The sequence below is a fragment of the Bufo bufo genome, chromosome 4 (assembly GCF_905171765.1).
Source record: "Bufo bufo chromosome 4, aBufBuf1.1, whole genome shotgun sequence".
NCBI classification, from domain to species: Eukaryota; Metazoa; Chordata; class Amphibia; order Anura; family Bufonidae; genus Bufo; species Bufo bufo.
In genome coordinates, this window is record NC_053392.1 from 614,238,274 (window position 1) to 614,253,934 (window position 15,661).

Genomic DNA, 15,661 nt, shown 5'->3' on the forward strand with positions numbered 1-15,661 from the left:
CAACAGGCTCAATTAGAGTTGTCCCACTCAAACCAGTCAAAAAGACAGCTGATATGGCTCATACACAGCATGTGGATCAAATCGTTATTTTTACACAATAAAAGCACACAGAGCTATGGGGACTGGGTATTGCAGACGTGCTAGCGGCCATCTAGCAACCCATGTCTTCAGCTCTATACCCAAAATCCAGGTGACAGGTTCCCTTTAAGTGTAAAGCCCCCTATACTTTATGCTGTACAACAAGAGGCATTAGTGTACATTTTGATCAAAAGGCATAAGCCCACTAATCACGTCAAGGTCGCCTCTTAGAGTGGGACCTACTCTGACATAGACAATAGACGCAGCACAGTGCGGTGACATAACTGTACAAATTTGGGAAAACAATAATCATACTAACCTGCAGAATGAAGGTAACACATTTTTGTGTCATACAGGAAACAGTGCAAATTTTCAAATGCCTTAACCAGAGGTTGAATTGCTGTTGTTTTTTCACATTCCCACCCAGAAAGAGTTCATGAAAATAAATTCGTAAGTGGTATGCGCCCTAAGACTGCCAAAATAAATTTGGAATGCAACACTGAAAAAAATGATTCATCCTAAATGCCCCGAATAGGTCGGCAGCAAAGGGGTTTAGAAGATACAGAAGCTGAGAATTGAAAAGGATAGGTGTAAGTAAGAAAATAAACTTGTTGCAAAGAGTATGGAGTTGTTGCCCAAGACAATCAACCAAATCACTTCTTTAATTTTCCAAAGCCTGTCTGAAAAATATAGTTGGAATGGGATTGGTTACCACTAGCACCGGTTTCATAAATTTCTCCTATTTACTTTGTTTCCTAGCTTGCTATTGTCTCAAGAAAGCTTGACTGATTAATAGAAATAAAATTTGTTTTGGGAAAGTAAGAACATTTTGTTTTATTTTCCAGGTGAAGACAGGATGACAGTATACCATATGCATCTCCATGTACCTTCCTATCATGAAGCAGAAAATAACAATACCACAGAAGGTGGTTGTATAACTCCTAATGTACCCTCAGTCCTTCACAGCGAAGATCTCTCCTCCGGTACCGCTGGTCACAAGAAACCTTCATCTAGTCAATCACTAATTGGCAAAACAAGAACTAAACAGAAACGTGGGAAACATTTTAAAAAGAAATCTAATCTTTCCTTACATGAGAAAAATCACAGAGATAAAAGGTCATTTTCATGCTCAGAATGTGGAAAATCTTTTACAAGGAAATTCCTTCTGGATGGACATCAGAGAATTCACACAGGGGAGAGACCATTTTTATGTTCAGAATGTGGGAGATGTTTCAGTCGAAAATCACATCTTGTGTACCATCTAAGAATCCACTTAGGGGAAAAGCCATTTTTGTGTTTAGAATGTGGGAAATGCTTTAGTCAGAATTCGGATCTTAATAGACATCAGAAATCTCACACAGGGGAGAAGCCATATTCATGTCCTGAATGTGGGAAGTGTTTTAGTCAGAAGTCAGATCTTCATAGACATCAGCGAGCTCACACAGGGGAGAAGCCATATTTATGTCCTGAATGTGGGAAATGTTTTAGTCAGAAATCAGATCTTCATAGACATCAGAAAGGTCACAAAGGGGAGAAGCCATTTTCATGTCTTGATTGTGGAAAGTATTTTAGTCAGAAATCACATCTTGTTACACATCAGAGAGCTCACACAGGGGAGAAACCATTTATGTGCCCTAAATGTAGTAAATATTTTAATGTGAAATCAGTTCTTGTAGAACATCTGAGAACTCACACAGGGGAGAAGCCACATACATGCCCTGAATGTGGGAAATCTTTTAGTCTGAAATCGTGTCTTGTTAGACATCAGAGAACTCACACAGGGGAGAAGCCATTTTTATGTTCTGAATGTGGAAAATGTTTTAGTCACAAATCAAGTCTTGCTACACATGAGAGAACTCACAATGAAGAGAAGCCACTATTGCTCAGTAGTACAGGTCATAATGTAACTCATACATTCTTACAACAGATGGCAGGATCTCAGTCTGTGAAGCAATTATAGATGCAAGCCATGTCTTGTCGGGTATTGTTTTAAGGCTGACAATCATGTGAAGAAAAATTCAGCACTGCACGGAGATCTAGGTAAAATCTCTTTATTTCATGCAAGAAAACATCTGACAGATCAGAATAGAAGTAGTTAATTTGTTTCAGACCCAATGGTCCTTCCTCATCCCATAATTGGCTACCTGCTCCAAGGACAGTGGCAGTTGGGGAGTTTGACTGGGGCGGCAAACCTGTCAAACCATAACACAGGTGTTTTAAGGTGAGCTCAGAGAGGACGGAAACCTCCCATTGAGAACTATGCTGTAAGTAAAGACTGTTGGGTCTGAAACATGTAAACGACTTCTGTATACGTATGTTGGATGTTTTATCACATGGAATAAAGGGATTTTATAAGGCTCCCGTGCAGCTGCCATCTCTGAAAGAACTCAACCGCCCAGGATGTTTATAGTCAATTAGCAGTCAGGAAGTAGTTAAAGCTTAGATTGTCGGTTTTAAAACAAGACCTGGATTACATCTTTAGATGCTACACAACCTGAGATATTCCAGGATAAAGCGGCCCTCCCACCTCTTCAGCCAGCTGTGATGTTGACTAGCATGGAGAAGCAGAAAGGTCTAGTGGAGCACCTGCCAACCGACTGAAGAAAAAGAGACATAGATTCTCTTTCCCTGTGCAACTGGACATGGGCGCAGGAGGAGGGTAACATGGATTTCTCTGCATGTTATCAACACCTCCCCATCAGACAGTATACTTATGCTGATTATCCCCTTTTTCTGCTAGAAACAGTGTGTAAAATTGAGTGCTTGCTCATCTAATCACCTTTCTGTTCATTCAATCAATGACCCAGAAGTTTACCAGGATCTAGATCACAGCACTAAATTAGTTGTGCCAAACACAATGGCACATTTTTATTCATTGATTGTTGCTGTAAATGATAATTTCTACAAACCGGATTCCAAAAAAGTTGGGACACTAAACAAATTGTGAATAAAAACTGAATGCAATGATGTGGAGATGGCAAATGTCAATATTTTATTTGTAATAGAACGTAGATGACAGATCAAACGTTTAATCCGAGTAAATGTATCATTTTAAAGGAAAAATACGTTGATTCAAAATTATACGGTGTCAACAAATCCCAAAAAAAGTTGGGACAAGTAGCAATAAGAGGCTGGAAAAAGTAAATTTGAGCATAACGAAGAGCTGGAAGACCAATTAACACTAATTAGGTCAATTGGCAACATGATTGGGTATAAAAAGAGCTTCTTAGAGTGGCAGTGTCTCTCAGAAGCCAAGATGGGTAGAGGATCACCAATTCCCACAATGTTGCGCAGAAAGATAGTGGAGCAAGATCAGAAAGGTGTTACCCAGCGAAAAATTGCAAAGACTTTGCATCTATCATCATCAACTGTGCATAACATCATCCGAAGATTCAGAGAATCTGGAACAATCTCTGTGCGTAAGGGTCAAGGCCGTAAAACCATACTGGATGCCCGTGATCTCCGGGCCCTTAAACGACACTGCACCACAAACAGGAATGCTACTGTAAAAGAAATCACAGAATGGGCTCAGGAATACTTCCAGAAACCATTGTCAGTGAACACAATCCACTGTGCCATCCACCGTTGCCAGCTGAAACTCTACAGTGCAAAAAAGAAGCCATTTCTAAGCAAGATCCACAAGCTCAGGCGTTTTCACTGGGCCAGGGATCATTTAAAATGGTGTGTGGCAAAATGGAAGACTGTTCTGTGGTCAGACGAGTCACGATTCAAAGTTCTTTTTGGAAATCTGGGACGCCATGTCATCCGGACCAAAGAGAACAAGGACAACCCAAGTTGTTATCAACGCTCAGTTCAGAAGCCTGCATCTCTGATGGTATGGGGTTGCATGAGTGCGTGTGGCATGGGCAGCTTGCATGTCTGGAAAGGCACCATCAATGAAGAAAAATATATTCAGGTTCTAGAACAACATATGCTCCCATCCAGACGTCATCTCTTTCAGGGAAGACCCTGCATTTTTCAACAAGATAATGCCAGACCACATTCTGCATCAATCACAACATCATGGCTGCGTAGGAGAAGGATCCGGGTACTGAAATGACCAGTCTGCCGTCCAGATCTTTCACCTATAGAGAACATTTGGCGCATCATAAAGAGGAAGGTGCAACAAAGAAGGCCCAAGACGATTGAACAGTTAGAGGCCTGTATTAGACAAGAATGGGAGAGTATTCCTATTTCTAAACTTGAGAAACTGGTCTCCTCGGTCCCCAGACGTCTGTTGAGTGTTGTAAGAAGAAGGGGAGATGCCACACAGTGGTGAAAATGGCCTTGTCCCAACTTTTTGGGGATTTGTTGACACCATGAAATTCTGATTCAACATATTTTTCCCTTAAAATGGTACATTTTCTCAGTTTAAACTTTTGTTCCGTGATTTATGTTCTATTCTGAATAAAATATTAGAAGTTGGCACCTCCACATCATTGCATTCAGTTTTTATTCACGATTTGTATAGTGTCCCAACTTTTTTGGAATCCGGTTTGTAGTTAGTGTACCTAATTTAAAAAAAAAGTTTAGTTTTTTTGTTTGTTTTGTTTTTACTCTCTCTTGGACATGGGAGGGTTGGGGTTATATTTGATATTTTATTGTGTCTGAATTTCGATATTTCTGTAATATTGAATAATAAAAAAAAGTAGTCTGTTACTTGAAACCAGATTTTTGGTCTTTCCAGTTCTGGTGATTTGTGCATGTACACATAATAGTTGGTACCCTTCCGTTAAAGAAAAGTCAGTGACCACAATGGTCACTGAAATAACTTAAAACTGACAAAAGTAATAATAAATAAATAAAAAGTTCTGAAAATGAACTAATGAAAATCAGACATTGCTTTTGAAATGTGGCTCAACAGAAAGATTTAAAAAAAAACTATGAAAAAACTAATGAAACTGGCCTGGACAAAAATGATGGTACCCCTAGAAAAGATTGAAAATAATTTGACTATAGGGACATGATAAACTAAGAAGTGCCCCGTAATTAGTATTACACGTGCCTTCACACTTGTAATCAGTCAATCCGCCTATTTAAAGGGTGAAAAGTAGTCACTGTGCTGTTAGGTGTCATGGTGGGTACCATACTGATCAATGAGCAGCAGGAACAATGTTCGAATTCGCGATATTTCGCGAATATTTGGTAGAATATTCGTCATATATTCGAGAATTCGCAAATTCTAAATTATTTTCTTGATCGCGAAAAACCGGCAATGTAATATTCGTGTAATGCGCTTGAAATACAGGCGTAGGTCACTATACTGTAGCTACATTTTTCAAGCTGCTAGAAGTTTCCTGAGACTGGAGAAAATGGTTGGGACCACAGAACATTACAATAGCTTTATATGCAGATAGAATGCTCCAATAAATTCGCGATTGCGAAATCGGCACTAATAATGCGAATATTTTGGCGCAATATGTGCAACTTCACATTTTAACAGGTCTGACTACTTATTAGTGATTGGTGCACTAAGTATTGTCGTGAACTTGTGACATCACAGCACTATTTATGTATGTACAGTACAGACCAAAAGTTTGGACACACCTTCTCATTCAAAGAGTTTTCTTTATTTTCATGACTATGAAGGCATCAAAACTATGAATTAACACATGTGGAATTATATACATAACAAACAAGTGTGAAACAACTGAAAATATGTCATATTCTAGGTTCTTCAAAGTAGCCACCTTTTGCTTTGATTACTGCTTTGCACACTCTTGGCATTCTCTTGATGAGCTTCAAGAGGTAGTCCCCTGAAATGGTTTTCACTTCACAGGTGTGCCCTGTCAGGTTTAATAAGTGGGATTTATTGCCTTATAAATGGGGTTGGGACCATCAGTTGCGTTGAGGAGAAGTCAGGTGGATACACAGCTGATAGTCCTACTGAATAGACTGTTAGAATTTGTATTATGGCAAGAAAAAAGCAGCTAAGTAAAGAAAAACGAGTGGCCATCTTTACTTTAAGAAATGAAGGTCAGTCAGTCAGACGAAAAATTGGGAAAAATTTGAAAGTAAGGGCTATTTGACCATGAAGGAGAGTGATGGGGTGCTGCGCCAGATGACCTGGCCTCCACAGTCACCGGACCTGAACCCAATCGAGATGGTTTGGGGTGAGCTGGACCGCAGAGTGAAGGCAAAAGGCCCAACAAGTGCTAAGCATCTCTGGGAACTCCTTCAAGACTGTTGGAAGACCATTTCAGGGGACTACCTCTTGAAGCTCATCAAGAGAATGCCAAGAGTGTGCAAAGCAGTAATCAAAGCAAAAGGTGGCTACTTTGAAGAACCTAGAATATTACATATTTTCAGTTGTTTCACACTTGTTTGTTATGTATATAATTCCACCTGTGTTAATTCATAGTTTTGATGCCTTCATAGTCATGAAAATAAAGAAAACTCTTTGAATGAGGTGTGTCCAAACTTTTGGTCTGTACTGTATGTATGGACAGCAGAACCTATCAGCTACACTATATCAGGATCTAACCTACACTGACTATCTCCCACTAACTATCTGTATTATATAAATGAGCTAACTAACTATCTAATGTAATGACACAGGAAAGCACAGAGCACAACAATAACACTGCTCTCTCTCTCTCAGATCTGCAAAATACTGCATACAAGGGTTGCTGGGGAGGTTCTTATATAGTAAGGGGTAGGCAGCTTTCCTATTGGTTGCTAGGGATGTTGCTAAGCTCAGACAAAGATATTGCAGCCTTCTCATTGGCCCACAAGCAAGAAGGGAGGTTACTGATGAAAAAAGAAATCGAGAATATTCTAAATTACAAATATATATCACTATATTCTGAATATTTCCGAATTCTCAAAGTGCCAAAATTATAGACAAACATGTTAAAGGTAAAGGCTTCAAGACCATCTCCAAACAGCCTGCTGTTCATGTTACTATAGGGAGGTTGATAGGTCGTCTTCCTCCTCGAGTTTGCCACTGAAAATTTTGGGATTCTGTTTCTTCTGCAAAATCCAAATCTGCGTCATATCTGGGCCTCTTTGCATTCTGAGGAGCCAATGAACTGACCAAGGGCATGAGAGATGAGACAGAATCATGGGCTTCTCTTATCGTCGGTACTATGTCTGTGAGGAGAGTAGGTTGTTTCTCCTTCAGTGGTTTTGAAATTTTTTGTATAGGAATCCTGTAGCTTTTTACAACAGGTGGGACACTTTTTCATTTTCCTTTTACTACACTGCTCAAAAAAATAAAGGGAACACTTAAACAACACAATGTAACTCCAAGTCAATCTCACTTCTGTGAAATCAAACTGTCCACTTAGGAAGCAACACTGAGTGACAATCAATTTCACATGCTGTTGTGCAAATGGGATAAACAACAGGTGGAAATTATAGGCAATTAGCAAGACACCCCCAATAAAGGAGTGGTTCTGCAGGTGGTGACCACAGACCACTTCTCAGTTCCTATGCTTCCTGGCTGATGTTTTGGTCACTTTTGAATGCTGCCGGTGCTTTCACTCTAGTGGTAGCATGAGACGGAGTCTACAACCCACACAAGGGGCTCAGGTAGTGCAGCTTATCCAGGATGGCACATCAATGCGAGCTGTGGCAAGAAGGTTTGCTGTGTCTGTCAGCGTAGTGTCCAGAGCATGGAGGCGCTACCAGGAGACAGGCCAGTACATCAGGAGACGTGGAGGAGGCCGTAGGAGGGCAACAACCCAGCAGCAGGACCGCTACCTCCGCCTTTGTGCAAGGAGGAACAGGAGGAGCACTGCCAGAGCCCTGCAAAATGACTTCCAGCAGGCCACAAATGTGCATGTGTCTGCTCAAACGGTCAGAAACAGACTCCATGAGGGTGATATGAGGGCCTGACGTCCACAGGTAAGGGTTGTGCTTACAGCCCAACACCGTGCAGGACGTTTGGCATTTGCCAGAAAACACCAAGATTGGCAAATTCGCCACTGGCGCCCTGTGCTCTTCACAGATGAAAGCAGGTTCACACTGAGCACATGTGACAGACGTGACAGAGTCTGGAGATGCCGTGGAGAACGTTCTGCTGCCTGCAACATCCTCCAGCATGACCGGTTTGGCATTGGGTCAGTAATGGTGTGGGGTGGCATTTCTTTGGAGGGCCGCACAGCCCTCCATGTGCTCGCCAGAGGTAGCCTGACTGCCATTAGGTACCGAGATGAGATCCTCAGACCCCTTGTGAGACCATATGCTGGTGCGGTTGGCCCTGGGTTCTTCCTAATGCAAGACAATGCTAGACCTCATGTGGCTGGAGTGTGTCAGCAGTTCCTGCAAGACGAATGCATTGATGCTATGGACTGGCCCGCCCGTTCCCCAGACCTGAATCCAATTGAGCACATCTGGGACATCACGTCTCGCTCTATCCACCAACGTCACGTTGCACCACAGACTGTCCAGGAGTTGGCAGATGCTTTAGTCCAGGTCTGGGAGGAGATCCCTCAGGAGACCGTCTGCCAGCTCATCAGGAGCATGCACAGGCGTTGTAGGGAGGTCATACAGGCACGTGGAGGCCACACACACTACTGAGCCTCATTTTGACTTGTTTTAAGGACATTACATCAAAGTTGGATCAGCCTGTAGTGTGTTTTTCCACTTTAATTTTGAGTGTGACTCCAAATCCAGACCTCCATGGGTTAAAAAATTAGATTTCCATTTTTTAATTTTTGTGTGATTTTGTTGTCAGCACATTCAACTATGTAAAGAACAAAGTATTTCAGAAGAATATTTAATTAATTCAGATCTAGGATGTGTTATTTTTGTGTTCCCTTTATTTTTTTGAGCAGTGTATATGCATGTCTCCTATTTATCACATCCTTTTCAGCCTAAAATAAGAAGAATGGCCATAACACGTGCTGAACTACCGGAGTTTCATCAAGGGATCAAGCAGAGGGTTCCATCAGTGCGCCCAAAGAATGGGAGGAGGACACTAGAGCCCAGAGCCCCCTGATCCTGGAGTATAACTGCGGCCGGGTGCAGCCAGTATACTTCTCTACTATGCCTGAAGTACGGACAAGTCCTGTGGGATCCATGCCTGGTTCATTTTAATGTATGTGAGCTTGACTATGTTGCCTATGGACAGGCGCATCCATCTGCCGTGCTAAACACACGTTCGAACAATACACTTGCTGCAGGGCAGGCCAGCACCTCCAAGGCGTAAAGAGAAAGCTCAGGCCATGCGTTCAATTTGGAGACCCATCATTTGGTACGTGCAGACGTGTGCACATGTTACGCGTTGAGCGAGAATGTTCGGCTCGATCATTGCTATGCTCGGCACATGGCAGTACTCGGCCGAGTACCGTATGTGCTCGAGCGCAATGCTCGAGTCTCCTCCCCGCATGTTTCGCGGCTGCTAAGCAGCCAATAAATGTGCGGGTAAGTACTTCCCTTACTGTAATGCCAGTAGCCATGTTGGCTACTGGTATTACATTGATTGGCTGGCCGAAACATGTCATCGGGTGCTATATAGCACCTAATGACGCGTGTTCGGCTCATTCTAAGTCAGGGAGAGCTGAGGATAGGAAGGGACAGATAGTGTAGGGAGTGTAATCAAATATTATAAGTGTGCAAAAATGTTTCAGAGACCCAATAGTCCTTGTAACGACTATTGTGTGTGACAGCAGCAATATATGTTTGTAGCGCAACCTGCGCTAAATTGCTCAGCGTTAGGGAGAGCTGTGCATAGGAAGGGACAGACAGTGTAGGGAGTGTAATAGGAAGATTTTTATACAAAAAACTTTTCAGAGACCCAAAAGTCCTTTTAAGGACTATTGTGCGCATCCTGCGCTAAAAACCGTGTAATAGGCCGCTGCGGACAGTTACATTTTCCGCGCCACATCTCCTGATTAAAGTGTGCGCATCCCTAAAATATCAGTGACATCCAGTGTAGTTTTTCAGTAGACGGTGTCCCCTGCGGACAGTTAAATTATTCACACCACATCTCCTGTTTTAAGTGTGCGCATCCCTAAAATATCAGTGACATCCAGTACACTTTTTCCGTAGACGGTGTCCCCTGCGGACAGTTAAATTATCCGCGTCACATCTCCTGTTTCAAGTGTGCACATCCCTAAAATATCAGTCTATTTTTCAATAGACGGTGTCCGCTTCTGACAATGATCTGACCAGGCCCACATCTGCTGTGTAACGTGTGTGCTTAAAATTTTTTTCTGTGATATAAAATTTTCTTTTTCAAAAGATGGTGTCCGCTTCTGACAGTGACCTGACCAGGCCCACATCTGCTGTGTAACGTGTGCGCTTCCAAAAAAATTCTGTGACATAAAATTTAATTTTTCAATAGACGGAGTCCGCTTCTGACAGTGAGTGACCTTACCAGATCCTCATCTATTGTGTGCGCTTCAAAATTTTTCTGTGACATAAATTTTTATTTTTCAATAGACAGGGTCTGCTTCTGACAGTGACCTCACCAGGCCCACATCTGCTGTGTAACTTGTGAGCTTCTAAAATTTTTCTGTGACATGAAATTTTATTTTTCAATACACGGTGTCCGCTTCTGACAGTGACCTGAACAGGCCCACATCTGCTGTGTAACGTGTGTGCTTCTAAATAATTTTCTGTGACAAAATTACATTTTTCAATAGACGGTGTCCTCTTCTGACAGTCAGGAGTAGGTAATTTGAGCGCCCCCGCTTGCATTCCTCTGATGTGGTAGCCGTTTCTCAGGGTCCCTCACCGGAATTGAACACTGATTCCCCATTACACGTGGTCACCATGTTAGGCGCATAAAAGAACATCGAACGTTGATAGGGCAGACATCCAAATGGATCATCGACGCCACGGGAACGTGCGATCAGGCAGAAGATATCTACAGGGAGTGCAGAATTATTAGGCAAGTTGTATTTTTGAGGATTAATTTTATTATTGAACAACAACCATGTTCTCAATGAACCCAAAAAACTAATTAATATAAAAGCTGAATATTTTTGGAAGTAGTTTTTAGTTTGTTTTTAGTTTTAGCTATTTTAGGGGGATATCTGTGTGTGCAGGTGACTATTACTGTGCATAATTATTAGGCAACTTAACAAAAAACAAATATATACCCATTTCAATTATTTATTTTTACCAGTGAAACCAATATAACATCTCAACATTCACAAATATACATTTCTGACATTCAAAAACAAAACAAAAACAAATCAGTGACCAATATAGCCACCTTTCTTTGCAAGGACACTCAAAAGCCTGCCATCCATGGATTCTGTCAGTGTTTTGATCTGTTCACCATCAACATTGCGTGCAGCAGCAACCACAGCCTCCCAGACACTGTTCAGAAAGGTGTACTGTTTTCCCTCCTTGTAAATCTCACATTTGATGATGGACCACAGGTTCTCAATGGGGTTCAGATCAGGTGAACAAGGAGGCCATGTCATTAGATTTTCTTATTTTATACCCTTTCTTGCCAGCCACGCTGTGGAGTACTTGGACGCGTGTGATGGAGCATTGTCCTGCATGAAAATCATGTTTTTCTTGAAGGATGCAGACTTCTTCCTGTACCACTGCTTGAAGAAGGTGTCTTCCAGAAACTGGCAGTAGGACTGGGAGTTGAGCTTGACTCCATCCTCAACCCGAAAAGGCCCCACAAGCTCATCTTTGATGATACCAGCCCAAACCAGTACTCCACCTCCACCTTGCTGGCGTCTGAGTCGGACTGGAGCTCTCTGCACTTTACCAATCCAGCCACGGGCCCATCAAGACTCACTCTCATTTCATCAGTCCATAAAACCTTAGAAAAATCAGTCTTGAGATATTTCTTGGCCCAGTCTTGACGTTTCAGCTTGTGTGTCTTGTTCAGTGGTGGTCGTCTTTCAGCCTTTCTTACCTTGGCCATGTCTCTGAGTATTGCACACCTTGTGCTTTTGGGCACTCCAGTGATGTTGCAGCTCTGAAATATGGCCAAACTGGTGGCAAGTGGCATCTTGGCAGCTGCACGCTTGACTTTTCTCAGTTCATGGGCAGTTATTTTGCGCCTTGGTTTTTCCACACGCTTCTTGCGACCCTGTTGACTATTTTGAATGAAACGCTTGATTGTTCGATGATCACGCTTCAGAAGCTTTGCAATTTTAAGAGTGCTGCATCCCTCTGCAAGATATCTCACTATTTTTGACTTTTCTGAGCCTGTCAAGTCCTTCTTTTGACCCATTTTGCCAAAGGAAAGGAAGTTGCCTAATAATTATGCACACCTAATATAGGGTGTTGATGTCATTAGACCACACCCCTTCTCATTACAGAGATGCACATCACCTAATATGCTTAATTGGTAGTAGGCTTTCGAGCCTATACAGCTTGGAGTAAGACAACATGCATAAAGAGGATAATGTGGTCAAAATACTAATTTGCCTAATAATTCTGCACGCAGTGTATAGTCAACAAAGTGGCAGCATGCCCTCGCCCATAATGTTTGCGATGGTCAGCTGTCATGCCCCACTCTCACGATGTGCGGAGGTCGGCCAGGATTGCAGCACGAGTTTAGTGTTTGTTTTGGAGTCGTGCTGGATCCGCCCCTCATCAGGTGCACTGGGTGGAGTCATTAGTTTAAATAGCTCCTCGGCCCAGTGCCCTGAACGGATTATATTCATTATTGTGATCTTGGAAGCTAGGAAGGAAGGTTGGCTGTCTGCTCCAGCTCAGGAAGATAAGTGTTGTTTCTAGTTGGTTGTTTTGTGTCATCTTTCCCATCCAGGTTCTGTGCGAGCAGGCTGCTCCTATTTCCCACTTCACCATCTCAGGGAATTCAGAGTTTTGTCAGCCCAGGCACGGGGACATCTCAGATCTACCTTCAAGATCTGTAGATGGGCTGAGCAGTGCAGAGAAAGAGGTCAGGGATTAGCTAGGAGGTGACCCTTCCCTGTCTCTCGCCCAGAGCCTGGTTGGTTCGTTATCTGTCATACTGAGTGCACGCCCGCCGTGACATTATAATCCGCCTTACTGTGACTGCCATCACTCAGCGCTTTTGTGATGGCGTCAATTGATGCACTGGTTGACTGCATGCAGGGTTTATCCCTAGAGGTTGCAGATCTGCGTGGTACGGTCACACAGTGTCAGAGGTTTCTGGCATCAGGTACAGGTCAAATTGGTGGGGAGCCTAAAGTCGCTCTTCCCGACAGATTTACAGGGAGTACGGATGATTTTTTCCGCTTTAAAGAGTCATGCAAATTGTACTTTCGATTGCGTCCATTTTCGTCAGGTAATGAGGATCAGAGGGTTGGTATCATCATGTCTCTGCTTAAAGGGGACGCTCAATCCTGGGCTTTTTCTCTGCCGCCCGGTTCTCTGGCTCTCCGGTCAGTGGAGGAATTTTTCCAAGCCCTGGGATTGATTTACGATGACCCAGATCGGGTCTCGATGGCAGAATCGAAATTGCGTAACTTACTGCAGGGTGAACATACTGCAGAGGGTTACTGTACAGAGTTTAGGAGGTGGGCTACTGAGTCGGGGTGGAACGACCCCGCGTTAAGTAGTCAGTTTTGTCAGGGGTTATCTGAAAGGTTGAAGGATGCCCTGGCTTTTCATGAGTATCCGGATACTTTAGAGAATGCAATGTCTTTGGCTATACGGTTGGATAGACGTATCCGAGAGAGGGGTAAGGGTCCCTCCGTGCAGGGGATCCCTCTTGCGTGTGGTTTTGTTTCTTCTTCTGCCCAGGGTGATATTGCTTATAACTCTGGAGTAGCGGAGGAACCCATGCAATTGAGTCAGATTTCTTGCCATTCTGATAGTAGAGACTTTAGGAAATTGCACAAACTATGTTACTTTTGTGGAAAGAGGGGTCATTTTATTTTTTCTTGTCCTCATGTTAAATCACAGGTGGAAGAGAAAAGGAAAAAAGAAAAAAAAACCTCCCTCACACTTGGTAGTATGAATGGTGTGGTGGAGCAGACAGGTATGCAAGCTCCCTGCATTTCCCGTTTTCTCCTTTCAGCTATGGTGGCGCTAGAGTCAAAAAATGTGTTTGTTGATGTATTCCTTGATTGTGGTGCTGGGGTAAACCTAATTGACTTTCTTTTTCTTCAAGGCCTGGGACTAAGTACTTGCACGTTAGAGAACGAGATTCGTGTTTTTGCAATTGATTCTTCCCCTCTTTCTCAAAGGAGTCTCACTCACATTGTTCATGGTATTCATTTAAGGGTGGGTGATTCACATGCTGAAATTATTTCTTGTTTTGTCATGAAGGATTTGCCAGCTCCTATAGTTTTGGGGTTGCCATGGTTGATTAGACATAACCCAATTATAGACTGGCAAGCGAAACAAATCATTGGTTGGAGCGAGTTTTGTTCAGACAATTGTCTTGTCACATCTATTTCTGAAGTGTCCATTACGGCTTTACCTCCGTATCTCTCGGATTTTGCGGATGTTTTTTCGGAGGGTGGGGCTCAGGAATTGCCCCCTCATTGGGACTATGATTGTCCAGTTAATCTCATTCCTGGCGCCAAGTTGCCAAAGTCTCGGCTTTACAACCTCTCTCAACCCGAAAGAGAGGTCATGTGAAAGTATGTCGCCGAGAGTTTGGCAAAGGGTCATATTAGACCATCTAAGTCTCCAGTGGCAGTAGGTTTGTTCTTTGTGAAGAAAAAAGATGGATCACTGAGACCGTGTTTGGATTTCCGGGAGTTGAAACGTATTACAGTCCGGGATCCATATCCCCTGCCCTTGATCTCTGATCTTTTTGATCAGATTGTTGGAGCCAAGGTGTTCTCCAAGTTGGATTTGAGAGGAGCCTACAATCTGATCAGGATCAAGTAGGGGGATGAGTGGAAAACGGCCTTCAATACGCACGAGGGTCATTTTGAAAACCTGGCGATACCTTTTGGGTTGACGAACGTGCCAGCAGTATTTCAGCAATTCGTCAATGACATTTTTCATCATTTGGTGGGGAGGTTCGTAGTAGTTTACCTGGATGACATTTTAATTTATTCTCCTGATCTGAAGACCCATCAGGATCATGTGAGACAGGTTTTGACGATCCTTCGGGAGAATAAGTTGTATGCCAAATTGGAGAAATGTTTGTTTGCGGTGCAAGAGCTTCCGTTCTTGGGATACATGCTTTCTGATTCCGGTTTTCGTATGGACCCCGACAAGGTCCGGGCGTTTCTGGAGTCGGACCGACCAGAGTATCAGAAAGCTTTGATGCGGTTCTTGGGGTTTACAAATTATTATAGGAAATTTATTTCGAATTATTCTACCCTAGTAAAACCCCTTACTGATATGACCAAGAAGGGCGCCGATGTCTCTGTCTGGTCGGATGAGGCGTTGCAGGCCTTTTCGGCTGTTAAGGAGCGTTTTGCGTCCGTTCCCATTCTGGTGCAGCCGGATGTGTCTCAACCATTCGTAGTGGAGGTTGATGCATCAGAGGTGGGGGTTGGGGCGGTGCTGTCACAGGGTTCATCTCCTGGCAAGTGGGTCCCGTGTGCCTTCTTCTCCAAGAAGCTCTCGGTTGCCGAGAGGAATTATGATGTTGGAGATAGAGAGTTGTTGGCTATCAAGTTGGCCTTTGAGGAATGGCGCCACTGGTTGGAGGGGGCGTCTCACCCCGTTACGGTGTATACTGACCATAAGAATTTGGCTTACCTGCAAT

General features: G+C 43.1%; 2 protein-coding genes across 3 annotated transcripts in view; one reads left to right on the plus strand and one right to left on the minus strand.

The window, feature by feature from the left end:
- The window catches only part of LOC120999669 (zinc finger protein 436-like), a 1,002,518-nt gene that overhangs the window by 199,791 nt on the left and 787,066 nt on the right, over positions 1–15,661 (minus strand). The window lies entirely within an intron of this gene.
- LOC120999704 (zinc finger protein 501-like) overlaps positions 1–15,661 on the plus strand; it is a 368,655-nt gene that overhangs the window by 19,895 nt on the left and 333,099 nt on the right. Inside the window, exon 4 of one of the 2 annotated variants that reach the window (XM_040430725.1) lies at positions 924–2,976. The exons of the other annotated variant lie outside the window; for it this stretch is intronic. Coding sequence (XP_040286659.1) covers positions 924–2,038 — 1,115 coding nt within the window. The 3' untranslated portion in view covers positions 2,039–2,976. Of the gene's footprint in view, positions 1–923; positions 2,977–15,661 lie in introns of those variants that run through there. 2 annotated transcript variants of the gene reach the window in all.